Source organism: Cyprinodon variegatus, unplaced genomic scaffold (genome assembly GCF_000732505.1).
Source record: "Cyprinodon variegatus isolate N-32 unplaced genomic scaffold, C_variegatus-1.0 Scaffold1900, whole genome shotgun sequence".
NCBI lineage: Eukaryota > Metazoa > Chordata > Actinopteri > Cyprinodontiformes > Cyprinodontidae > Cyprinodon > Cyprinodon variegatus.
In genome coordinates this window covers 9,888-35,419 of record NW_015152353.1, presented here as the reverse complement: position 1 = coordinate 35,419, position 25,532 = coordinate 9,888, and the positions used below count along the sequence as shown (strand labels likewise).

Sequence of the window (25,532 nt, the reverse complement as noted above, 5' to 3'; positions counted from 1 at the left end):
TTATTAAATGGATTGAAATGAGTCCCAGAGCAATTTATCCAGAACACCCCATATCCAATGTTCAAGTTTAGAACTTAGAACATCCCTTCTCTGTAGCGATGAATCAACTCAGAGACGTCATCCTTGCAGATCTTTATCCAGCCGTCTTCTCGCATGTGGTACACTAAAAACACACAAAAAAAAACACTGATAAGTCATGCACAGAAAGATATTCACAAAGGCATATGTTTTTTTAGACATTTTTTTTTAGAAGTAATGGTCCAGTGTGTTTTTAATGTAGTACCTTAAGTTGCAGATCATATCGTATGCTAACAAATATAATTTTAATAACTATAAAAGATAAGATTAATATTTGTTTGTCTGTAAACTTCAAAGTTAATACAGTATGTTAATATTTTTTTCTCAAATTTCAAAACTGTTAAAAGCAAACAACCAAATAAACAGATGAAGGTCATTATTAACTAGTACTCACTGTTGACCACCCCTCCAGAGTAAGCGTCTCTGTGAGTAGCATGAGCAATGCCTCTGCGGCCGAGTTCATACGCCTCCTCTACTGTCATGTCTTCCCTGTAACCGCTGTCCACCACTCCATAGGCGTAGCTGTTCCCACATCCAGTAGAGAACATCTGGCCAGAGAAGCGCGTTCCATTGTCATCTACATAGTATAGACCAGGACCCTGAAGGACACAATTAAAGTTGATTTAAAATGGTTAAAACAAAAAAAAACTAATAAAAAAATGCAAACTGCAACTTTGAAAATTGTAATTAGCTTAATATCTCAAAATTGTTACTGATTTATTCCATATACTCAGCATCTTTGTAAATGTACATATTTATTTCAGATTATTTTAAAAGGGACATGTCCAGGATGTACCCCACCTTTCGCCCATAGACTGACACCAGCCATACCACAGTCTTGATGGATTAAGTGTGAGAAGATGATTGGGTGGAAAACAGTTTAGGCATCTCCAAAGACTTTGTTAAGGTTTTATTTTAGTTTTTTTGCAAACTGCTTGCTAGTTGCTTCAATTCAATTATCTTTATACTAATGTAAAAACAAATAAATAACTGTCTACACACAACTATGATCCAGGTCGCTGTTCACATCTTTCCTTAGCAGTCTGACTACATAGAACACAACTAGACTTTACCTGTTTGTCCCATCCACAAATCATGCTTCCCATGGAAAGACCCATGCCTCTGTAGCCCAACATCATATTCGACAGCAGCTTAGATGCAGCAGCCACAGAGATCCTGTGACCATTTCTCAGCCTGTAAAGCCTACAAACAGTAAAACTGAATATTAGTCAAACAAGTCCCTTAACACCAATTAGATGAGTAGCAGAGAAACAAGGGCCCTCTAAATACCTCGTAGTTAAAAGAAATGCTTGGATACATTATTGTGTGTGTTTTGGGGGTGACGGGCTGTTTTATTTGTTGTTGTTGTTTTGTTTGTTTTTCACAATATAAAGATTGCTTTTAAGATAAAAAAAAAGCTGCCCTTACATAGCATTGGACTAATCTTAAAGCTTAGCTCGTTTTAGTGTGTAAGGTTCATATAGAGGTATAACATGGACGGTGAATGACAGTGAAAGATATTTAAAGAAAGAAAACCAAGAACACAAAAAGAGGTGACAGGTATTGATAACTAGACAAAACACAACTGAAAAGCATGGACTTAAATATCACAAGGCATCACTGAAAATTCACATAAAACACAGACAGGTCTTTACTGTGACAAAAGAATAATAACTCTCCCTTAGTTAGGTTTCGTGAGGATCAGGACAAACAGACTCAAGAACAGTTTCTTCCCCCAAGCCATTGCCGCCCTTAACTCCGACCTGCACTGACGGACACTTTTCACCTGGTTTGCACTATCCCCCCCCCCACAATCTGTGCCAGTACTGTTTACATTTCCTTTTCACTGTTTACATTTCCTTTTAATATATTTATATATATTTTTTGTAACTGTTTACATTTCCTTTTCCTTTTAATATATTTATATATTTTTTATATATTTTTTATTTTTATTTTTATTTCACGGTAGCTGTTATGGAAGTCCCAAATCTCATTGTATCTGTCACAGAATATAATGACAATAAAGGCTTTTTGACTTTTTTGACTTTGTTTAACTGATCTTAGGATTTCTTTCGGGTTTCATGTAGCAGAATTCCTATGGAAACATAAGTTATTTTCCAATTTGCAAAAATCTATTAGGATTCTCCTACTTTCTAGCCAGAAAGAAAAAACTACAATTCCCTTTCTCTGTGCTGTGAACAACTCTTTACATTTTTTAAAGACATCAACACAAAGTAACTTGACCTACCTGCATTCTTTGGCTAGCAGCCGTTCCCAGTGCTGGCAATCGGCAGCACTACCTGACATGGTCCCCAGTAGATATGAGTTGATCTCAATCACCTTGTTAGCATCCTTTGACGCTGCACGACAATAAATAAAGGAAAAAAATATTTATGAGATTTATCACCTCATATTCAAAATACATTTTCAGTCATGGCCTGTCACATTTAACATACAATCTACTTACTACTATTAAAATTATTTTTTTCACTAAGCATGAAAGTTTAAACTGAATGGATTTTAATGAAAATAAGACCCAGATGATCATTTTTAGTCCTAATATTGCTAGTTGGTATTTGTCTTATAGAGACTTTGGTATTTGACAGATTGTAGAAAGGATATTGTGACAAAAACCTTCATTTTTAAGTGGTTTTCAAATTTAAACTGGATGGGCAAATTAGTGTAGTAATCCAGCTTTTTTCACATGAGGTGACTGGCTAAAATAAAAGGTGTCTTGTGAAATATGAATTTTAAAAAGTAATCCGTGTCTTTCATGTTATTTGGCTGGCTTACTGAAATTCTTTATTTGTGGTATCCCTATTGAGCCTTCGGTTAAAACACTGTTTTGATGGATGGCCGCTCAAACTGAGCCTGGTTCTGCTGGAGGTATCTTCCCTTTAAAGGGGGGTTTTCCTCACCACTGTTGCTGCATGCATCCTCAGTGTGAGGGATTGCTGAAGAGTCAACAACACACTGAAAGGGAATGTCTACTGTTGCTACATGCTCATCCAGGAGGAAGGAATCCTGCAAAGCTTATGACTATAATAATCTGGGTTTCCTTTGATAGAAAACTTTTAACCAACCTGATTGGATGATCTGATTTTAAGAATTGGTGTTAAATAAACACCAATATATAATATATATATATATATAGTACAGACCCAAAGTTTGGACACACCTTCTCAATCAAAGTGTTTTCTTTATTTTCATGACTATGAAAATTGTAGATTCACCCAATTCTCACAATTCACAATTTCCATAGTCATGAAAATAAAGAAAACTCTTTTAATGAAAAGGTTTGTCCAAACTTTTGGTCTATACTGTATATATATATATATATAAAAAAAAAAAAAAAATATATATATATATATATATATATATATATATATATATATATATATATATATATATATATATATATATATATATATATATATGCTCACCCCTCATGGGGTGGTATGTGTCATCCTCAAGCTCGGGTCCTCTACCAGAGGCCTGGGAGTTTGAGGGTTCTGCGCAGTATCTTAGCTGTTCCTAGGACTGCGCTCTTCTGGACAGAGAACTCTGATGTTTTACCTGGAATCTGCTGTAGCCACTCTCCCAGTTTGGGGGTCACAGCCCCCAGTGCTCCAATTACCACTGGCACCACTGCTGCTCTCAATTTCCACATCTTTTCTAGCTCCTCTTTCAGCCCTTGGTATTTCTCAAGCTTCTCGTGTTCTTTCTTCTTGATGTTGCTGTCGCTTGGGATTGCCACATCTATCACTACTGCTTTCTTCTGCTGTTTGTCGATCAACACGATGTCTGGTTGGTTAGCCATCACCTGTTTGTCAGTCTGGATCTTGAAGTCCCATAGGATCTTAGCTCGGTCATTCTCAACTACCTTAGGAGGTGTCTTCCATTTTGACCTTGGGACTTCCAGCCCATACTCATGGCAGATGTTCCTGTACACTATGACAGCTACCTGGTTGTGGCCTTCCATGTATGCACTTCCTGCCTGCATTTTACGCCCTGCTGTTATGTGCTGGATTGTTGCACTGACTATATATATAAATATATATATATATATATATATATATATATATATATATATATATTTTTTTTTTTTTTTTTTTTTTTTTTTTTTTTCATATACATTTTAATATTCAACAGTAATCATGTCTCAGCTCTACACCTCAATGCTCTGGACCCAAATTTGGGATCCTGTTATATGCTGTATGTTGTTCAGAAAGTTAACTGGAACAAAAGCAGCCTTTTGTTTTCTGTCCTTTTATAGAATAATGGGTCTGGGATGATGATGGAGTACAATTGTGTGCAAGCACTTTCACAAGAAAGCATGTTGCCATGTGTATGCTTATTTTTTTCATCTAAAAATAGTGGCCTACCCTTTACTCAAAATGCCCAGCCCAATTATATGCTCAAATCCAGCACTGTTCTGAACCAGTAACAGTCATCCTGACCAGGGTTTTTTTTTTTCCCAACAGGTGGGTCAGCAACACATACTATAATTTGCTGTTATAAAATGTTTCTATCTATGACTCTTCCTTTTTCATATGAACTGATAAAAAGTGATTGATTTGTGTAAAAACCATTAAAGAAAAAAATCTGTTGGTTATGTTGCCTAATATCTGGTGATGAACCCTTATATCAAAGAAAGAAGAAGCCATTAATGATACCCAAGTAGTTTCCAGCTGAAGCCCTGGAGTCCACAGCCACGATGACTCCATGCCTGAACTTGAAGGCCAGGGTGGTGGTGCCATGGTTCAGGTCAATATTCACTCCACCGTCATGGTTGCAGGACTTCAGAAACCCAGAGGGCTGAAACAAAAAGGATCAAATCAGCAGGACGCATTATGTGAAACAACGCAACTAAATAAACCATAACATATTAGGGAAAACGCGTCACTTTCATAACACAGTATGACTCTATATGCAATTACTTTATTGCATTTCCAGAAACATGTAGCGTCACATTAAAAACAAAAAACTGAGTAATAACCAACGACGCCTGGATTAGGTATCACCTTACTTTTTATACTTTTAATAGTAGTTGAAATTATACTCACATCCACTCCCAGAGGGACAGCAAACTCCTGAGTTTTTGTATTAAAGGTGTAATGGTTTGGCCGGTCCACAACACTATTGTTACCGAAACGGAGAATCTGCGCACGGACTTCAGAATCAGGTTTAAACCCGCTCACCTCGAAAAGAGCCATTATTATCTAAAAGACCCGACCTAAGTTATTATGAAAGCTTTCCAATATAACTCCTACAGACGCTTCACAAACAAGAAAGCGTTTGACTGCGCTGATCAATGGTTTCCTTGTACGTGACAAAGAAACTGAAAGTGAAAGAGTTAGAAATATATTTTTGTATGTTTGTTCTTCCTTTGCACTTGTTGTTTTTTTCCATTTATATCTTCCAACAGACATGATTCCTATACACAGATAATTGATAACTTCTCAATTAAGTTAATTCAGGTGTTCTGCGTAAATTGTTGACGCAAAAACAAATAAAAAAAATAATGATTTAATTTAGCCAATAGGAGAGCTTTATTTTTGCGCGACAATCAGTCTCTATGTGGAAAGGAAGTACAGAGGTTTTGGGAAGCAAAAGGGATTAAGATTCAGTGAGTGATTTATTTCAAATTATAGCCGGACATAGTTATAACCTCTATGTTTACAACATAACACAAACACAAACCTCTATGTATCTTTAATAAGAATATTGTTAATAAATAAACGCATCTTAGAAACAATCATTACCCCTGATAAGCTCTTATGGCAGAGAAACTATAAAAGCTGCAGACAAGAAGTTTATATATTTCATCTGTCTTTGTTGTTGTTTTTTTATGTTTTTTCTTTATCTTTCTTTGTTTGTTGACAGCAATGATCAGCGTCATGTCTTAACTGAGCAAAATTTACTTACTAGGACAATAAAGTATCTCTTTATGAAATGTATACTCCCAACTACCTTATCTTATAATATTTAATAATAAACTATTATAGTGCAGGAATACCTGTTGTTACATAGTTTTTCTAATGAAATTAAAATTGTGCTTAGTCAGGACATCCTTGTAGAAGAGTTTCGTGATCTAAATTAATTTATTTTCCCAGAAAAATAAAGTATAACATATAATAAAAGAATAAAAAAAGAGAGAAGAGAGAGAAGTCAAAATTACAATATTAAAATCATTTTATTGGAAATATTCCAAAACCATGAAGATGGATGAAAAATATTAATCTTTTAGAAGCTATCCTTTGGTGAAGTAGTTTAGGCAGTGTCCATATGCTGCACAGCTTCTTGTGCAACTTCCAGCTTCAAAGGGACTACTTTTTCTGTCAGGACTGGTGTTGTGCCCGGGCGATATCTATATCTAACATTCCTGTGAGAGAGAAAGAGGTTAGTTATTTAAAAAAATAATTGTGTCATTCTTCATTAGGGTATATATTTAAAATAAAAATTCATTTTTTTTTTTAAGATGAATCTAAAAGTAAACTAAGTTTAACATACATCTCATAAATACAGTTTATACGCACCTGTTATCCTTATACTCTGACTCCTGGTAGGGTCTGATGTAGTCCACTCCTTGTCTGGTGATCACACAGATGTCGATGTTGTTGCCTGATCCGAGGTCACTCATGATGCCTGCATGAATAGAAGCTCGTACCAACTCCTTCGCTTTCTCCAGCTACAAAGGAAAATTAAGATCAGAGGAGAAATTAATAGATAAACAATATTCCCCAAATCTCTAAACAATGTCAAGTATTTTACCTCTAGATCATGTTTGAACCCATCTTCTAAAATCCCTAAAGCAGCCAGATCTCCAGATCCTGTTGATGGAAAGAAAATAATGAAATAAATAAAAATAACACAAACCTGAAAAGCTGTAAATTGAAATATATTACATAACCATATGTCATAATGTAACACTTTTATTTTTGTTTATGCTGTTTTCCATTACATACCCATAGCCAAGTAAGGAACCTTATTTACACTCCCATATGGACCCACAGTGTACAGGTGGTTCCCAGTACAGTCCACTCCTCCCAGTATCAGATTGGCACCAACCTGACCATGATACCTGAGGACAATAGAGAACAAAAACAATTAATACATTATTATTAAAATACCAATATTAATAATGCTTAAATATCCAATTTTTTTCTGGTGTTTTTCCATTTTCTACACATTGTCCAACAAAGTGTTGACCTGTACAGCATATCCTGCAGGATGTTTACAGCCATGACAACACGAGGGTTTCTCCCACTGTTCAGTGAGAAGATGGAGAGGTTGGATGACAGGAGATCTGTGGTTTTCTCTGTGTCTGCTGCTGTTCCTGCTCCACAGCAGCTGTAAACAGAGAAAAATTAGGGGATATGTGATAATGAAACAGAAAACATATTGAAAGTCATCTGAAACCATTAAATCGGATTAAAAGAGTACTGTATGAAGATGAGGAAAATATGCAAGAAGAGTGATGACTTTTTCTAACTAAAATGAACACACAATCTGTTACTTTACTAAATGACATAGCATTTTTAAGTTTATGTTTACAGTTAAACATATATTTAAATTAGATATATAACTGGATCAAACTGTGCTGCATGGTTCTTTCATCCTAAGCAAGTTTTTCTGTAGTGCAGAGGTAGCTCTGCTCTACATCGAAAACAACAAACCACAGTCACTAATAGTAAGAGGATTTTAGCATCTCCTGTCATCGGGGTTTAGGTAAAATTAATTAAACTAACTATATATTTGGAGAGATGTAGTGGATCTTTGCACACATCTTGTCGGCCACCACTTCACTGGATGTGGCTCTTGTGTCGGCCCCCAGGACGACTCCATCCTATGCAGCAAAGACAAGTGGGATATTAGTACTCAGGGCTGTTATATGGAAAACAATTAGAGTTATTACAGTAAAAAGCTCCACAGTAATCGTGCTTTGTCACTGGACAAACATCCAACTTCAGGTTATTACAACATTCAACACATTCAGATAAAAGTTTATACATTTCAGCTACATTATAAAACTGAATTAAAGGATAAAGGTTCATGCAAACAATTGCTTGTCTGTGATTGTGTTTAGGAACAAAATGTATTCTATTTCACTGAGTCAGTCGGGTAAGAATTGACTTAATGCAGAAAGATGCAGAAAATAAGTTTGACTGTAATAAAAAATAACACTTTAAAGGAATAGTACACCCAAAACATGATTAGCCTTCATTTTCTACTCACCCCCATGCTGAACAAAACTCTGGAGTACTTTTTTGATATCTCNTACTCTGACTCCTGGTAGGGTCTGATGTAGTCCACTCCTTGTCTGGTGATCACACAGATGTCGATGTTGTTGCCTGATCCGAGGTCACTCATGATGCCTGCATGAATAGAAGCTCGTACCAACTCCTTCGCTTTCTCCAGCTACAAAGGAAAATTAAGATCAGAGGAGAAATTAATAGATAAACAATATTCCCCAAATCTCTAAACAATGTCAAGTATTTTACCTCTAGATCATGTTTGAACCCATCTTCTAAAATCCCTAAAGCAGCCAGATCTCCAGATCCTGTTGATGGAAAGAAAATAATGAAATAAATAAAAATAACACAAACCTGAAAAGCTGTAAATTGAAATATATTACATAACCATATGTCATAATGTAACACTTTTATTTTTGTTTATGCTGTTTTCCATTACATACCCATAGCCAAGTAAGGAACCTTATTTACACTCCCATATGGACCCACAGTGTACAGGTGGTTCCCAGTACAGTCCACTCCTCCCAGTATCAGATTGGCACCAACCTGACCATGATACCTGAGGACAATAGAGAACAAAAACAATTAATACATTATTATTAAAATACCAATATTAATAATGCTTAAATATCCAATTTTTTTCTGGTGTTTTTCCATTTTCTACACATTGTCCAACAAAGTGTTGACCTGTACAGCATATCCTGCAGGATGTTTACAGCCATGACAACACGAGGGTTTCTCCCACTGTTCAGTGAGAAGATGGAGAGGTTGGATGACAGGAGATCTGTGGTTTTCTCTGTGTCTGCTGCTGTTCCTGCTCCACAACAACTGATGTACAGGGAGATTAAACAATGTGTTAAAAGATAATAAAAGAAACAGGAAAATAATTAAATAAAGCAGAAAATACTCTTTGTGGTTTGCGTTTTGCTTCAACAATGAAAGGTAAAATGTACACTGTTGGTAATTTATTTCAATAGACATAATAACACATATTCCATGCTACTCTATCTTTAATTGAAAGTCAACATGTGTGCAAGATTTTATCAATTCTCAGTTCATCTTTTTTTTAATATATATAGTATGGTGCTACAGTTCCATACCTGACTCTAGAACAAGTGTGACAAGGATAGATTGACACAAACAGCACTGTACCATAAAACGCACCATAAGTTCAAATTGCTGATGTTATATCAGTTACTCTTTATTCAGAGTATTTTTCATACATAGTGAAGAGAACATAAAGCTCTGTATGGATCATAAAATAATCTAAAAAGAAACATGGAGAGTCAAATATTAAAGAAAACTCTGCTGAAAAAAAATCTAGTTTTATTGTTGTCTGAAATATTTTCTCAAAAACTTATGAGTGAACATTAATTAGGTCTATGATGGCATACTTCCGCCATTGTTCTAATCAAAACTTATTAAACTTACTATATATTTGGAGAGATGTAGTGGATCTTTGCACACATCTTGTCGGCCACCACTTCACTGGACGTGGCTCTTGTGTCGGCTCCCAGGACGACTCCATCCTATTGCATAACGCAAAAGGTAGGGTTTCACCAATTAATTATGTCAAGTGTGTATATCTAAAGTTCTAATTGTTACCCCACCATGTTATTATTGAATTAAAGATGTCTTTTCTTTTATAAATTCTTCTCTTTTATAAATTCTTTATAAAGAAAAAATTACCCAATTATTTTTTTGTCATATTTTGTAGATTCCATTTACATCTAAGAAATTTCTGGTGTATTTTGGTAAAGAGATCCTGCATCACCACCCTGTTTAGACATTTTGTGCTTCCTTTGCCCTCAGATTGAAACATTTCTAGATTGGACACTGGAAATGCGTGCTCTTTTATAAACATATTTTTTTACCTTGCTTGATATAGACTGCGCTATTGTTCTTCAACAACAATTAAGTAAGCTACAATAAGTAGCACTCACCTTAAACACAACTCCTGCTATAGTGGTTCCAGTTTTCAGAGGTTTGGGGGTCTGTCCTCCTTCAAAAAGACCCTCTAACGCAGAATTTCTAAAAAAAATAAAAATGACCGAGGTGGGTGGGAAATAAGAGGAGCATTAATATGACAGTTGGAGAAAACTGCTGATTATTATTAACAAGGGTCACACCTTGAAATTGTAGTTCATTGACTAAGGAAAAAATACTTTCGGTTTTGATCCAAGTGAAAGACCTGCTTCAACTGACGTTTTCATATGATATTTTCTCTATTGATGTGCTGTTTTAACTTCTGCACAGTAAAGTAATCCTCTTACCTCGCCACATTGTCAAAGTTGAATCCCGCTGGATGAGTTTGGAGGACAGAGGACAGCGCCATCGTTGATGTTCCTGCGGATTCTCTGCGCGTCTCGGAGCGCTGCGCCTGAGGTCGCTGTTCTGAGCGTCACGTCTCCTTCCTTTCTTTCGATTTTACAGAGAAAATGGAGAAACACTACACGGAGTGTAAAGTCAAAGGAGTCAGCACCGGGGTGAGTAAATCCCTACAGGTTTATATTTATTCATAATTGATGCAGCATAATGTTACGGATGATCAATATCCTATTTACACGTGAACAGGTGAGCATTCTAAGCAGATGACATAAAAACAACAAAAAACGTAGATAATCAAAGTTTCTTATTTAACCTGAATAATAAAACTCCTAAACGATTTATCCTCCTCGGAGTCAAATGTAAAGACAGTGCTTTATTTGGAAGTTTCATTTCTGTCGTGTTTTTGCCTATCCAGTATCAAAACTACAAGTCCCAGAATTCATCGCACCTGTCTGCTTCCTCATAGTGGAAAAATATGTATATTTAATTAGAAATGCTATGCTTTTATCATGTTTTCTATAAGTTGCTTTTCATCTTATTTTTTCTCAGACCACCATCCTGGCAGCAGTGTTTGATGGAGGGGTTGTGATTGGTTCAGATTCCAGAGCATCAATAGGAGGGTAAGAACACTGGTGATGATGTGGCAAGGGGGCTTTAATTTTTCATTTACATTTTTGAGTCAGTTATTAGCTTCTGTGTGTATCTTAATGGCATGTTTAGAAGGTAATGTTGTTGATCGAATCAGGTGTGCTTGTTTTGGGATATGAAAAAAAAGCAGCAGAAGGTCCTTTTGCTCAGGGTTAGGAACCTCTCATCTAGGAAACTGATGAGATTCCTTTTACCTTTTGCTAATTAAAACAGGTGAGCTTTTTGTTAAATGTTTCAGTACATTGTCAGATGTACTTTTAACCCTTTTTACACTGAGCTCCTTGAGCTAGTATCCACAGGGCACTTTATAGAATGATATACATAACTTCTCTCCAAGTGTACTGACAACAGTTAAAAATGTATAGTAACCCCACCTCTCTTTAGGGGTAAACCATTTACAACTGACACTGACATAACGCTATTGATGCGTGTAATTATTTCCTAATTATTTCTTAATCCTTTTAAGAATTTATAAATCTATAGATATCTACTGATTTACTTAATAAATATATGATTGAATAACCTTATTTCTGACAATCCAGTAAAATGACTGATTTAACACATACAAAATGTATCCATCTCTATAATCTCATTGGTTAGACTGCAACACTTAATTTACAAAATGACCAATGAGGGAGCTGATTATATGAGGAGCAACTGTGATTGGTTAAACTGGTTTCCAGGATGCTCAGTAATCAGAAGGGCCATTGTGAAGGTAAAAGAAGAGGGTAAAGTAAAAAAGAAAATGCAAAAGAAAATGAAATAAGGCATTACCCTTTTAAATGTTTGATTAGAAAAGTTATTTAATAAGATTTCTGAATTGTGTTTTTAAAAACTCAATTTAGAAATGGGATTTGGAAATACATTTCAAGAAATACATATACCATTAATACCAGTCAAATAAAAATGTTTATTCCAGGTTAGATTAATCTAACCCAGAATATTAATTTATGAGAATTTATATTCCCCTTTTTTATAATTGAATGTATAGATTTGTAAATTGTGAAATATAACAAATATCTGAGGTGACTGGTGTGTTACTGTGATTGAGTCTGAACTATAGTAAAATGCAATAACACATCACTAAAAAATGTGTTTTAAAATGTTATGCTGTTATATACATTTGAGTTAAAATCTCATATTTGAGTGTAGAAGCAAGATCCAGTGTTGCATTGTCATTTAAATGATATGAGGTTCATTTTTAGGGATGAATGGCCTTACCATTTAACGCAATTTACCCAAAACAATATGAATCAGGGAAATTACTAACTTACACTGACATAGTTAACACATAATATTTATTATTTTCATTATACATATCTCAATGAAGTATCACGTTCTCATTGTGAGAGAATTGTTCCTCTCCTTGGCTTTTTTCAGGGAATATGTATCTTCAAAGACCATCAACAAGGTTATTCAGGTTCATGACCGGATTTTCTGCTGCATCGCTGGTTCACTCGCAGATGCTCAAGCTGTCACCAAGACTGCAAAGTTTCACCTGTCCTTCCACAGGTATTCACACCTTCTAACATTTGCATCATTAATTCCAGTTCTTCTTTATATTGGGGTCCTTTTGGTTCTATAGTTTCTTGTCACCTTTACCACATGGCGCTGATGCAAGCATAGGTACTACTTCCGATTTTGTTAAAAAGGCAGCAGTGTAAAGTCTATAATGATCACCTGTAAATGCATTTTGGGCAGTAAGTAAGTTGAAAACATATCAACAACTTTTACTAACTTTTCCTTAAACACATTAGTACAAAGAAAGACATTGTTAAATAGATGTTTTTCATCTAGATATTATGAAATTCAACACAAAAACTTTGTCACACAGTTTAAAACTATATCAATTCATACTAATAGTTTACCATCCAAACTCTCTGTGCTAACAGTTGCAAAGGAAACGTAGTGTAAGAACTCTAAATTATATTATGACACAACACATTAATGTTCAGACGTGTCATCTCATAGCATTTTTAAAATGGCGTTTTCCAAATGTGCAGCTGCTTATTTTTTTCCCAGCCTTTTTTCCTCATATAAAACATATTCTGATTTTGCTAGTTTAAAAAAAAATGCTCATGTTTACCAATTTTTCCAAGTTTAATTTTCAGAAATCTAAAATGAGCCAAAAAAAACTTGGACCAAACAGTGTCCAATTAATGCAGTGCAATACCAATGTGTTGGAAATTAGAGTTCCTTATTTTAGAAAAACCTGATTGTGTTGAATGGAAGCAGAATAAAATATTGCTACTTACATTAATTTAAGACAACCTCTGCTATATCATTTCAGCTATAATTACCTCTATGATTATCCGTACGAAATGTGGGGAGTGTTGGCCTAGTGGTTAGAGCAGTGCGCTTTTGCTCTGAAAAGGTTGCAAGTACCTGGTTTAATCCCCACAGCCTGAACTTATGCTCTCTGAGCAAGACCCTTAATCCCACACTGCTCCCCGGGCGCCACACAATGGCAGCCTACTGCTCCCCAAGGGGATGGGTTAAAATGCAGAGAGTGAATTTCCCCATTTTAGAACAATAAGGAGGGATTTACAAGAAATCCTGAAGGTGACACAAATAAATAAGGTGCAGCTATATTCATCATCTTATCTCAGTTCCAGCTTCCAACCGCCTTATAATTCATGGAATACTAAGCATAATCAATCAGTTTCATTGGTTATAGCTTTAGCATTTAGTATATAATATATCTAAAGCCGGCCTGAAACAAAAAAACGGATTAATCGTGATTAATCGATTATGGAATTAATCCATTGATTTAGCAACTAATTTAACAATCGATTACTTGTTAAGAGACAGTAAAAAACGTGCTGACAGAGAGACCCATCTTGAGCAGCAATTATACCAAGATTGTACAAAATTATATAAATATTTAGAGTTTAAGATAATAAAAACTTTTTCATTTGTTAGTATGCTCTATCTAGAACTCCCCAACTGTAAAAGTTTTTGTTTCTCCTGGTTTAAATTCCTAAAAATTCTTCTTATTAATCAATTAATTGAAAAAATTATTGCCAGATTAATCAACTAGCAAAATAATCATTAGTTGCAGGCCTGTTGTTTTTTCTTGCCTTTTTTCTCAGATATACCTTGAGATCAAGAAATTTAAGAAAATCAGATTGGTCTATTATTTTTAATCGATTACTATATGCAACATGTATATGCAAACTGTAAAACTAGACACAGGCACTCAAAGACAAACGCACACAGGCTTATAAACCAACATAAATCAGTGTGTGTTTCACTTTTGATGGGAAATGTTGTGAATTTGCAAATTAAACCACCTATACATTTTTTCTACCAAAAATGATTTTCTAATTTTTATTTTATTTCATCCTGAATAGAGTATAGTTTTTGTTGATTTAAAAATGACAAATATTGTGGTTTCAAAATTGTACTTAATGTTTTAATATTATTTCTCTTACTTCTATTATTACTGTTTCTAATATTTGTGAATTTTGTTTTTGGAATTTTTTGGTGTTTTTTTTATATATATATACGGTATATATATGTTACAAGTTACTTATTTTGCAGGTTTAATCTCTTCTATACAGATTATCCAATCCAGAATAAGATAAGGTCTCCTTTTCCTGACATACCCTTTTTCAAACAGATACATTCTTAGATAATGTAGGACATTTTGTGTGTTTGATTAGATTCCAAAAAAGTCTTAAAAAATCCACTGAACTTGGTTTCCAAGTTTAAAGACAATTCACTTCCCATCCAGGAAGCTTTCTCAATCCAAAAATGTATTAATTTTGAATTGAAAAAGCTTCCTGGATGGGAAGCTAAACATCTTCAAACTTGGAGACAAAGTCTAGGGAATTTTTTTTTACATATTTTTGGAATGACTATGACCTGGATGACTGAGAACCTTCACCAGTGTTTGATGAGATTTATTCAACGATGACTTGGTCTTCTGATTACTGTACAAATAAAAATTCCTCCCAGAGACGCATCACAGAGCTGCCTGTTAGCTTACAGCAAATAGATATACTGCATGTGGTGAAATTAATTCAACAAATTAATATAACACAAACAGAAAGTGATAAATCAACTTTTCTCTTTTTTTATGTGTATTAGTGTTCAGATGGAAAGCCCTCCTCTGGTTATCGCTGCAGCATCTGTCCTGAAAGAGCTGTGCTACAATAACAAAGAGGAGCTGCAGGCCGGCTTCATAACCGCTGGCTGGGACAAGAAGAAAGGACCTCAGGTCTGTAAATGGGAATCAAACTTACGCCCCATTTATATGTTGTCTTTTTTTTTTTTTTACATGTTTAATTCATCTTTAGATACATTAAAATATTGTTCAAATATCTTCTAGGGAAATATAAAGTGCATATCAAAAATTGTTTCATTTACTACAAGGAAAATCTGTTCAAACCATTCTGGCCCAGTGTGATAAATAAACAGTTTGAGGCTCCTAAGCTTATTAAATGATATAGCCACCCTTAGGTAGGAACAGTTGTCAAGCTTTAGCTGCTACTATAATAACAGGTTTCTTCATCACCGGACCAATGTTCTAATTTGCTTTTCTTTGCAAAATAGTTTTAATTCAGCTTGTTTTTCATTATGACTTAAATAAAAAACTTCAACAAGGCCCAGGGTTGAGGTTCTTACAGATAAAAACTGTTTATTCCAGACAAGTGGACAAAAGTGGGATAAAGGTTTTTATTTTTCCATTTCTTCTGCAAGAAACTGGAAGAAAGTTCTGTTAATAGATCATATTTTGGAGAACAGCAATAGTTTCATTGGAAAGTCAACCACTATATCCACCAGGCTATATGAGGAGAAATCTTTATGAGAATACGCACAGTGACACAAATCCAGAGTGCTAGAGGGGAGAGTCCAGCTGATTGTCAAACCTCGGCTTCAGGAGGAGTAATGTGATTTTTCAACCTGACTGTGAAACAGGGAACCCAATACCGGAGGAAACAGTGGGGCGACTAGTATGAGATCTGAGGGTTTTGAAATAATAGAAAAATACTGCTGTATTTGCCCTTTACAGCTGATGTTTCTCTTCTCTCTCCAGGTGTATGTTGTGGCTCTGGGTGGGATGTTACTCAGTCAGCCGGTTACCATTGGCGGCTCAGGAAGCACCTACATCTATGGTTATGTTGACGCTAAATATAAACCAAACATGACTAAGGAAGAATGTCAACAGTTTGCCACCAATGGTACTATTAAATGAAATGTCACTTTCTGTTTCTATCAATTTAGATTTTGTTTGAAATAAAGCGTCTTTTAAAGTTTGAAACATGGTTAATTAAAAACTTTAAACAGTGTCTTAAAAGTGTTACTAGGAGACTGAACAAGTTAAAGCTAAGTAAATAACCATGATTTATATATTCCTGAACATATCTGCTGTGTAAATACTGATAAAACAGGGATCAAAATGTGTTGTCACTATAACAGTGGCTGTACCTTCAATACTTTGTGCCTGTTAAACCTCACTTATTTTACTTCCTCCTTTTACTCCGCAGCTATTGCTCTGGCTATGGGCAGGGACAACGTCAGCGGAGGTGTTGTTCATCTGGTGGTGATAACAGAAAAGGGGGTGGAGCATGTGGTCGTACCTGGAGACAAGCTGCCCAAATTCAATGATGAATGATTTTTATTTCAGGCATGAGTTTGAAAACCTATGCTTGAATTTATAGTAAGGTTACTTAGAATTCCTCATCGACATAATTTGCTTTTAATTCACAAACAAAAATACTTTCCATTGAGTTACAACCGTCAGACAAGGCCTCATCTAGTTATGCAATTTTAAATGCTTAAATATTTTGTAATTTTATGTAATAAAATTTTACACTCTGTGTTATCCAAAGCCTCTTTGTGCTCTTTTTCCGTAGTTTTTAATGATGAAAATCAGGGCTGCACCAAGGCATAAGTTAATAAAGCAGCTGGCTAGGGCCCCAGGTAACAAGGGTCATCCTATTGATTTCTATATGATTACTGTAATGAAATAAGTTTTGTGCTCAATTGTTCATATTTGTATGAATATATCTATGATTTGTATAAATGCTTGAAACAAACCATGGACCATCATGCAATGAGTGATCCTCAAACTGCTCATTAAGAGGGCTGCAGCAGATAGATGATTGCTCCGCACCTCCGCACCGCACAAATAGACACACACACCATGATCATTACCAAATCTTTATAAAGCACAGATGACCTCATTTAAACTTATCTATCCAAATCAGGTCTGAGTTCTGCCCAAATATCTGGATATCTCTGCAGATGTCCTTTATCCCTGTGGTTGTTGCATCTTCATCTTCTGTGCTGAAATTAATGAAGAACTATTTGATATCTTCTGTGGCAGAAGACAGACTGAGAGGACCGACAGTGATTAATATTAATAAAAAAAAGTTGATCATCAGCGTCACAGTGATGTCATGAATGTATTTGCAGCCATAAAGCTGGAAAGCACACTTTCTTGGGCTAATGATAAGATTAGCATAATAAGATGACATTTGTGGGTACAGGTAGTTTATTTTTTTAAGCAGTGCTTTTAGATATATTTGCCTACATGGTTTTAAGAGCAATTTATTTGACTGAATTTTGTTTGGTTTTTTTCCACTTTTTTTTTTACATGCTTTCAGGTTAATTTATAACATCTGAAATGTATAACATTAGAAAAGACTGGAAATTGTATTGTTCATGTAACTAAATTGTGTCTGTTTTTGCACTACAGATTTCTTTCTTTTCTTTTTTAATTATTATTATTATTATTTACAAATACTAAGCAGGGGACTTTAAGCAAGTGTTAAACGCATACTGTTTTTTTCTTCATCCATATTTCTTTGTAGCAAGGCCTAAGAACCTATTAATATCTTTGGCTAAAAGATCAAATTAATGTTGCTGAATACTTCATTTAACTTGCTATATGAAAAACATTCAAAAGAAATAACTCATTAAATAAGTAAGCTGATAGAAAGATAATTTCTTTCTGCAAGTACAGTCAGATGTGTTATTATATAAGATCATCACTTATAAACTGTTGTCTGGCAGCTGAATACATTTTGGCACAATAACCCCTCCCCCCAGTTGTATTTTGCACACTTATAGGATAATTATAATTTTGTAGGTCAGGATAATGTTAGCAGTCCTGCCTGAGCTGCAGTAAGTTTACTGAAGCTGTTTGTTTGATCTAATCACCTTACTGTTGATTGCAATAATCCATATGATTAGCAGGAATAAAGGGCCCCATAATAAAATTCTGCTTAGGGCCCCATGGATGCCTTGGTCGGCCCTGGATTAAATATACAACACTGGATATGTGGGCCTATAATTTTCATTGCAAAGGGCGAATTTGTTTGTATTAATAATTCTGCAAACAAGTTAAGCATAGTGAGTTTTCTGGGTACAGACTGGTTTGCGCATTGCAAACGAGAAGTACTTTAACTTTCAATTTCGTTTTAGCGCAGAACAAAAAATGGAGTCTGTGTAATGCTTCGATGTGCTGGCGTGTTGCTCCAATTAATTAAGGCACTTTGAGCTTTGAACAACATTTTCTCTAACAGGAGAACCATTGCAGACTGGGGTAGCCTCCTGCGCGTCGGTTTGCTGTGCGCTTCTGGTGTTTATAATAGTTCATTGTCGGTGTCGTCATTTCAAAGTGTCTGCCATGTTGGGAGAAGCGGAGCCACAATGGTTGTCCGAGGAAGTGAAAACAGGAGTAAGTAAACAAATTCTAATGATATATCTGTAAAACTTTGTCAGTTGAGCGCGTAATTCTGCGCTTTTTAACCCCTGCTTGGTCCGACACGTTTAACAGCGCCTCACTGTATGTGGTTTCAAAGGATACTTCTCACCCCCTGATATAAGGTTTACATATTTACTATTCCAGAACTGGATAGGTTTATACAGAACAGTCAGAGAAACATGATTTTTAGCAAGGATATCTCGTATTGGATCGGGGCATAAAGAGTGAATGGGTTGTAGGGTGATATCTGCTTAGATATTTTTATTCATTGTTTGTTCTGTGGAAAGGTAAAGGTTCATTAAAAGTTACATTTCTTGTGGAAAACATGCTCCTCTTTCTGATTCCAGACAACCATCATTGCTATAGAGTTTAATGGAGGGGTGGTCTTAGGCTCTGATTCCAGAGTGTCTGCTGGGTGAGTTATGAACATGATATTAAATGCAAGTGCATGTCATTTAAGTAGAGTATATTTGAAGTTTATTTAATTCTGTAAGTAAATTCAAAGAATGTGTGTGAAAGATACATTACTTACATTAATTCACATCCATTCATATCATCACTGTGTTAATTATGGCTTACAGGTGAAAACCTAAAATTAAATTTATTGGAAAAACAAAACACAAAGCCAGAAGAAAAAGGATTTCATGAAAAAACATGTCAGCATAATAATGTACTCTATATTTGGGTTTCTTGCTTGAATTACTGCAAGAATGCTTCATGGCATGGAGATGATCAGTCTAGATGTCCAAATAGCCTAAAAAACAGCCTTCAGGTGATGAGCATTGATGGCTCTGATGTTTCTGATTTTCCACTTGAAAATTATCCATGGATCCTCGGCCAGGACAAGTTGCTGGTCAGCCAGTAACACCATGGTCACTGAACAAGCTTTTGGTACCTTTACAGTGTGGGCAGAAACCAAAATTCACTGGAAACTGAAATCAGCTGATGGAGTGACGCTATTAAGTGCTCTGAAATGTCCAAGTTGGTAGCTTCACCAGCTGGACTTGATCAAACAAAGTGGTCCAACATAATCTAATGGAAGCTTTACGCTGGACCTTAAACAGCTTTAATTCTGTGCATCATTAAATTCTGGCTTTAATTTTCAAATAAGATACAGATGGTGAAACACAAAATGTCAGTGAAGCATGTTTAGTTGTTCTTAGCACAACTGAGACCCTAATGTTCTTGGTTCATGTTTGACTTTGATTAAAGTTATAGTGGAGGATTTTTTTTACAAATTATTGACCCAACCTCTCCACTTAAAACAAAAAATGCATGTGCGCAACCCTGTACCTGCACCCAGGAGGGAACGTCTATTAATCACGTGCGAGAGCACGCGCTGTTTAAAAGTTGATGTTTGCATCGCTCATACAAGCTTACTTTTCAGAAGAAGATTTGCTATTTTTCCACTATGTCAGACTCACCACTGGTAAGTGAAAATGAAGACGAGCCCGAATGAAACGGTAGCTCACCACTCATATACACCTAAAAGTGCACATGTGCAAAAGAAGATAGCTTACTGGGGATGAGCACATAGGACTGCCTTACTCAAACATCTCACCAGAATGATTGACGATTATGAAGATGTCTTATTTTGATGATCCACCTAGAAAAAGAACATCCTACATTCATGTCCAGTCTGCATTCAGGGCTAACATTTTTAATAATTTAATAATCTTATTATTAGATTGACCAATTATTGAAATAGTCGTCAACTAATCTAATAATAGAATAACTGTTAGCTGGAGTATACTCACTAAAATGTGTTTCAATATCTTAGGTGGCAGAGTTTAAGCACCACGTTTTATATTCTATTAAGAAATCTCTTATCAGTTTTTGATAAATTATTTCTGATATATTATTAAAAAAAAAAATTTATTAGTTAGCAAAATAACTGTTACTTGCAGCCCTGGTAATCAGTTTGTGGTAGCTTATGAAGCCACCATTCCAGCTGCAGTTCACACCTTGTCAATCTGCTCAGAACCTATGATAGAGTTTATGTACATCATGCTTTCTATGAAAAAAGTCTTTCAGTGAGCAGTCTATCCCATTATTGTGTTCACTCTAAATTTTTTGTGTTTGAAATACCTTGTAGTGATTATGTAACCAAAATCTCTCAGCCACTTAACTTAGGGTTTCAACAGTTAGGAGCCTTATTATTCAATTAAAGAAAAATCTGGAATTCTTATTTTATTTCAGCTTTTTTGACCATTTTTTCTCATATCACCATTCAGGGAATCTGTGGTAAACAGGGTGATGAATAAACTGTCTCCACTTCATGATAAGATCTACTGCGCTCTGTCAGGATCTGCAGCAGATGCTCAGACCATTGCTGAGGTAGTGAACTACCAGCTTGATGTCCACAGGTAAATATTATTAATTTTAAAACATACCTGCAAATCGTCAAAAACACTGAAGAATTGGTGTGATCAATCAAAACTCTAAGAGTAGACTGGGTTTTGAAATTCTTTATCTTGCTTTAGATAGGTGTGACTGTTGTTAAGCTTTATTTTTGCTATAATTCTTTTTTCTTATTATTATTATTTTTTTTTATCATAGTTTTATTCTTGACAAAATTTACTTTGGGAAAATTTCACTCCAGAAAATTATGACTAAAATAATGAATCTGAGATCTTGTTCTTTCGGTCATGTTTTAAATTTCATGACCATGGGTAGGGTAGGAACGTAGACTGTGGGAGTTGAACACATCCCTGACCGAGGGCTTAGTTAGATGTTTTCAGCAGACCCTTACTACTTGTTTGGGCCTGCCGAGTCTGTCCGGCCTCCTCTTCCAGCGTAGCCCACTCACCACCACGTGGTGATTGGTTTACAGCTCCTCCCCTCTTTTCAACCGAGTGTCCAAGACATGCTACTGGGCCTCAAGAAAAGTACCTTAAGCCAGGCATACACTGTAATTTTTGTTGCCCTTTTCGGGCTGATTCTCCAGTCATGCGAGAAATTTTTGATTGGGCCGACCTTCAGCCTGATGTTTGTGCGTCATGTAGGCTACAGGGGCTAACGAAGTGGCAATCAGCCTCTCGCAACCACCTCCCGATCAGGAATCGTGAGGCTGGAAGTAAATCAAAAAGTTTGAAATTCAGTTGGCTGTCGTGGGCAAATCGTAAACAAGGATTCTTCTTCTTCCTCTCAGACGAAAACACAGAAGCATGGCGGGGGTGCGAGTGAAATGGAGTTCTTCCTGTAAAATTGACAGACTGTAGTAGCCACATTTGCTCAGCCATGTATTAGCCCAAATACGTGGTCGCCTTTTCTTTTTAGGGCTTTCAGCACAAAAAATAGCAGAAATTTTCAAGGCAGCGCGTTTCACTCTAGTGAGCTTCATATTCCTCTTCTACTAATTTTGGCTTCCGAATAGACGAGTCTGTGTAGCTCCATCTTACTGCGGAGCTGAGTCCAACATGGTTTTTAGCCGTGCAGTGTGAGCATGCATCATGAGCTGTGAACATTTAAATCCTGCCGTTTCGTCATACAGTGTGACCTGTAGCTCCTTGCAAGAACTGAAAAACATCCCAATGTGTATCCCCAGGTTTGACTACACCAGACAGCCTGTAAAACATTATTTTATTAATATGCTACAGTTAAAAAAAAGGCTATGAAAATGAAAGACAGGGGAAATTGAAGAGGCTTTGGATGTGGTTTAGTTGTAGGCTTTTTGTTGTTGGCACTAAAAGACAACATCACTGGTCAGTGGACAATGAACAAGATGGTTCAAAATGACAGACAAAACAATCAAACCAATGACTATTTGTTATATCCAAGGTAGGAAGAATGCACTGAAAACACATGTTGCATCTTGTATCAGATTGGCTACAGCAGCAGAAAACCACACCTGGTATCATTCTGGCCAGCCAGACATTCTGGTCAGACAGGAAACACTACAATTCACTAATAGAATTTGACAATAAGAGTTTCGAAAAACATTGCCTGATTCTTAATAAGTGTAGATAGTTTTGGCAGAAATTGAGGTGAATAATATAGTGGTGTGAGAGATAATTTCTTTGAACACTTTGAGACCCTACGTACAAAATAACCACAAAGAGGACTGAACCTGGTGGATTATAAAGTGTCCCAATTTTAATATCTGGAGAGTGTAAATAATTACCAGTATAGCACCTCTGTACAATGCGTCAGTAATAGATGAAAACTTAATCTAATTTATGATAGCAATTTGGGGTAAATATTTATCAAATGTTATCTGTAAATCCTTTAGACTATGAATTAATTTGATTAAAGTGAGTAAAGTTAAGTTACTTACAAAGTAAATCAAATGTGTCAGAATGAAAGCCTCGCTTTAAAACTAACACAATTTTTAAGATTCTGCATGATAAATCTTATGAATACATTTTAATTGTATTTTCTCTGTCAGTATGGAAATAGGTGAGGACCCAAAGGTTCGATCAGCTGCCACTCTTGTGAGAAACATCTCATACAAATATAAGGAAGAGATGTCAGCACATCTTATAGTGGCGGGCTGGGACAGAAAAGATGGAGGACAGGTTGGAAAACTTAAGGCCTTTTATACAAGAGACCAATAAAAATTATCTTGCTCTTCATTATAAAGCACCAAGTCTACACTTTTACTGTTACAGATATGCATATCCAGTTGCATATACCCTAAGGTTTATCCCTTTTTTTTTGCATTTTTTTAACTGCAGGTTTTTGCAACCCTCAAAGGACTCCTGACCAGGCAGCCTTTTGCTGTTGGAGGCTCCGGAAGCTCCTATGTTTACGGATTTGTTGATGCTGAGTATCGCAAAGGAATGAGCAAGGAGGAGAGCCAGCAGTTTGTGGTCAACAGTAAGTTATTGTTTGTGATGTTATGATGTTTTGAGATGTGCAAGCTACACATCGGTTGCCCTCTTTTCTCACTTTTTTTCTAATTCTAGTTCTTCATTTCTTCCTCAGCTCTTGCTTTGGCAATGAACCGTGACGGCTCCAGTGGGGGTGTGGCCTACTTAGTCACCATTGATAAACATGGAACAGAAGAGAAAGTCATTCTGGGAAATGATTTACCCACTTTTTTTGACCAGTGATACGATTATCAGAGCAATATTTCTGTTTTTTTTATTTGCACTGATGTGTGCTTTAGACAACTGTATCATAAACATGGATTGTAATAAAAATTCATTTAAAAATCATAACTTTTCTCATACATATCTGTGTAAGTTTTAAGAATGGTGTATCTAGATTTATAAAGAGTTTGTATGTTACCATTAAGTTTGTTTGATCACAAAAAATGTATAAAGTTGTAGTATTTTACCAAAGAAATAAGCTGACCCGGACTGGTGACCTGTCCAGGGTGTACCCCGCCTCTCGCCCGTAGACAGCTGGAGATAGGCACCAGCACCCCTCGTGACCCCACTTGGGATCAAGCGTGTTAAAATGGATGAAAAAGGCTGTTTTACTAGACATTTTACCTTTAACAAGAACTATTGGCTATATTTCTCTTACCCTAGAAAAGTTTATTGTGAACCATATTTGCAATAAAGTGTCATGAAAGTATTTTAAAATATTTTCATAGGATTAGTATTCCAAATGTTTTAAAGCATGTGGGCACTGCATATTGTGTTGGCTGTTTTAAAACCGAGTTGTGACTGTCTAGCTATAACCTTTTTTCTTTTTTGGGGGGTTTTACTTCTCAGTCTTATTTTACGTAGTTAAGTAGGCCTTAAATTATTACTCAAACGTTATCCTATATATAGGCTGTACAACACTGCATTTCTATGTATTTCATGCTCCTATAATAACATATACATACATATACATATACTTATATTATTATGTGTGTGTGTATTAGCCTACTTTTTGAGGAAATGTATTATTTGCCATTTTGCAGCATTATTATTCCTTCTGCAGTAGCGGGAAACCCCTAAACTTACCTGAAAATGAAACTGAAAGCATGGAGAGCAAAAGGGTTTTGTCGCATCGGCGCAGGTCATATGAGGACGACTGCTGCTGAAACATGGCAGGAAAAACAGAGAAAAAAGTTTACCAAGTCATCGCTCTGATTGTAGCTGTTTCTGTTGACCTTTCTTTATTTTACGCATCAGGATTTGCGGTGTTTCACCGCCTTTTAGGTGGTTTTGCGCATCTGTGGCTCTCTGCGGCTCTCCGATGGTCTGCAGTAACTGTTGTCAGTTTGCTGTTTCTGGGGCACCTGAAGCCGCTGCTGATCCGCTTTCTAACAGCCTACAGTCTGCTGCCAGCGGTGTTTGAGACCGGAACCAGGGTTCTGTACCGGGAGCAGAGCCAATGTGGACCAGGAGCGGATGTTCGCTGCTGGATGATGTTCGCTGGAGCCTCGCTGGGAGCTGCTCTGTTCTGGGAGATCACCATCCCGGACAGCCAGGAGGAGGCTGGGAGCAAACAGCAGAAACAGAGGTCCAGGGTTCTCTTCATGAGGGTTGTCCGCCTCTACAGGCCTGATTATGCCCTGCTGTTAGGAGGATTGGTGTTCCTGTCACTGGCAGTAATCTGTAAGTAAC

The 25,532-nt window shown here is 36.1% G+C and overlaps 5 protein-coding genes across 5 annotated transcripts in view; 3 read left to right on the top strand and 2 right to left on the bottom strand.

Moving 5' to 3' along the window:
- Positions 1–5,294, bottom strand: psmb8 (proteasome subunit beta 8). The gene is made up of 6 exons (XM_015404928.1): positions 5,145–5,294; positions 4,755–4,896; positions 2,327–2,438; positions 1,152–1,281; positions 473–677; positions 1–163 (listed from the first exon to the last, which is right to left on the bottom strand). The coding sequence occupies exons 1-6, from the start codon at positions 5,292–5,294 to the stop codon at positions 75–77; spliced, it is 828 nt and encodes a 275-aa protein (XP_015260414.1). The 3' UTR covers positions 1–74.
- Positions 5,295–6,607: 1,313 nt separating this feature from the next.
- LOC107104818 (proteasome subunit beta type-7-like) lies at positions 6,608–10,794 on the bottom strand. The gene is made up of 12 exons (XM_015404927.1): positions 10,607–10,794; positions 10,277–10,364; positions 9,765–9,862; positions 9,021–9,161; positions 8,777–8,892; positions 8,583–8,641; positions 8,335–8,499; positions 7,830–7,927; positions 7,291–7,431; positions 7,047–7,162; positions 6,853–6,911; positions 6,608–6,769 (listed from the first exon to the last, which is right to left on the bottom strand). The coding sequence occupies exons 1-12, from the start codon at positions 10,666–10,668 to the stop codon at positions 6,608–6,610; spliced, it is 1,305 nt and encodes a 434-aa protein (XP_015260413.1). The 5' UTR covers positions 10,669–10,794.
- LOC107104821 (proteasome subunit beta type-6-B like protein) lies at positions 10,686–17,076 on the top strand. Its single transcript, XM_015404931.1, has 6 exons — positions 10,686–10,819; positions 11,211–11,281; positions 12,690–12,821; positions 15,402–15,531; positions 16,351–16,495; positions 16,802–17,076. The coding sequence occupies exons 1-6, from the start codon at positions 10,772–10,774 to the stop codon at positions 16,927–16,929; spliced, it is 654 nt and encodes a 217-aa protein (XP_015260417.1). The 5' UTR covers positions 10,686–10,771; the 3' UTR covers positions 16,930–17,076.
- A 1,691-nt stretch (positions 17,077–18,767) lies between these two features.
- Positions 18,768–24,086, top strand: LOC107104822 (proteasome subunit beta type-9). The gene is made up of 6 exons (XM_015404932.1): positions 18,768–18,999; positions 19,374–19,441; positions 21,261–21,392; positions 23,414–23,543; positions 23,703–23,844; positions 23,953–24,086. The coding sequence occupies exons 1-6, from the start codon at positions 18,949–18,951 to the stop codon at positions 24,078–24,080; spliced, it is 651 nt and encodes a 216-aa protein (XP_015260418.1). The 5' UTR covers positions 18,768–18,948; the 3' UTR covers positions 24,081–24,086.
- Positions 24,087–25,009: 923 nt separating this feature from the next.
- Positions 25,010–25,532, top strand: part of LOC107104823 (antigen peptide transporter 2-like) — a 7,987-nt gene continuing 7,464 nt past the window's right edge. Inside the window, exon 1 of the mRNA XM_015404933.1 lies at positions 25,010–25,523. Coding sequence (XP_015260419.1) covers positions 25,010–25,523 — 514 coding nt within the window. The remainder of the gene's footprint in view (positions 25,524–25,532) is intronic.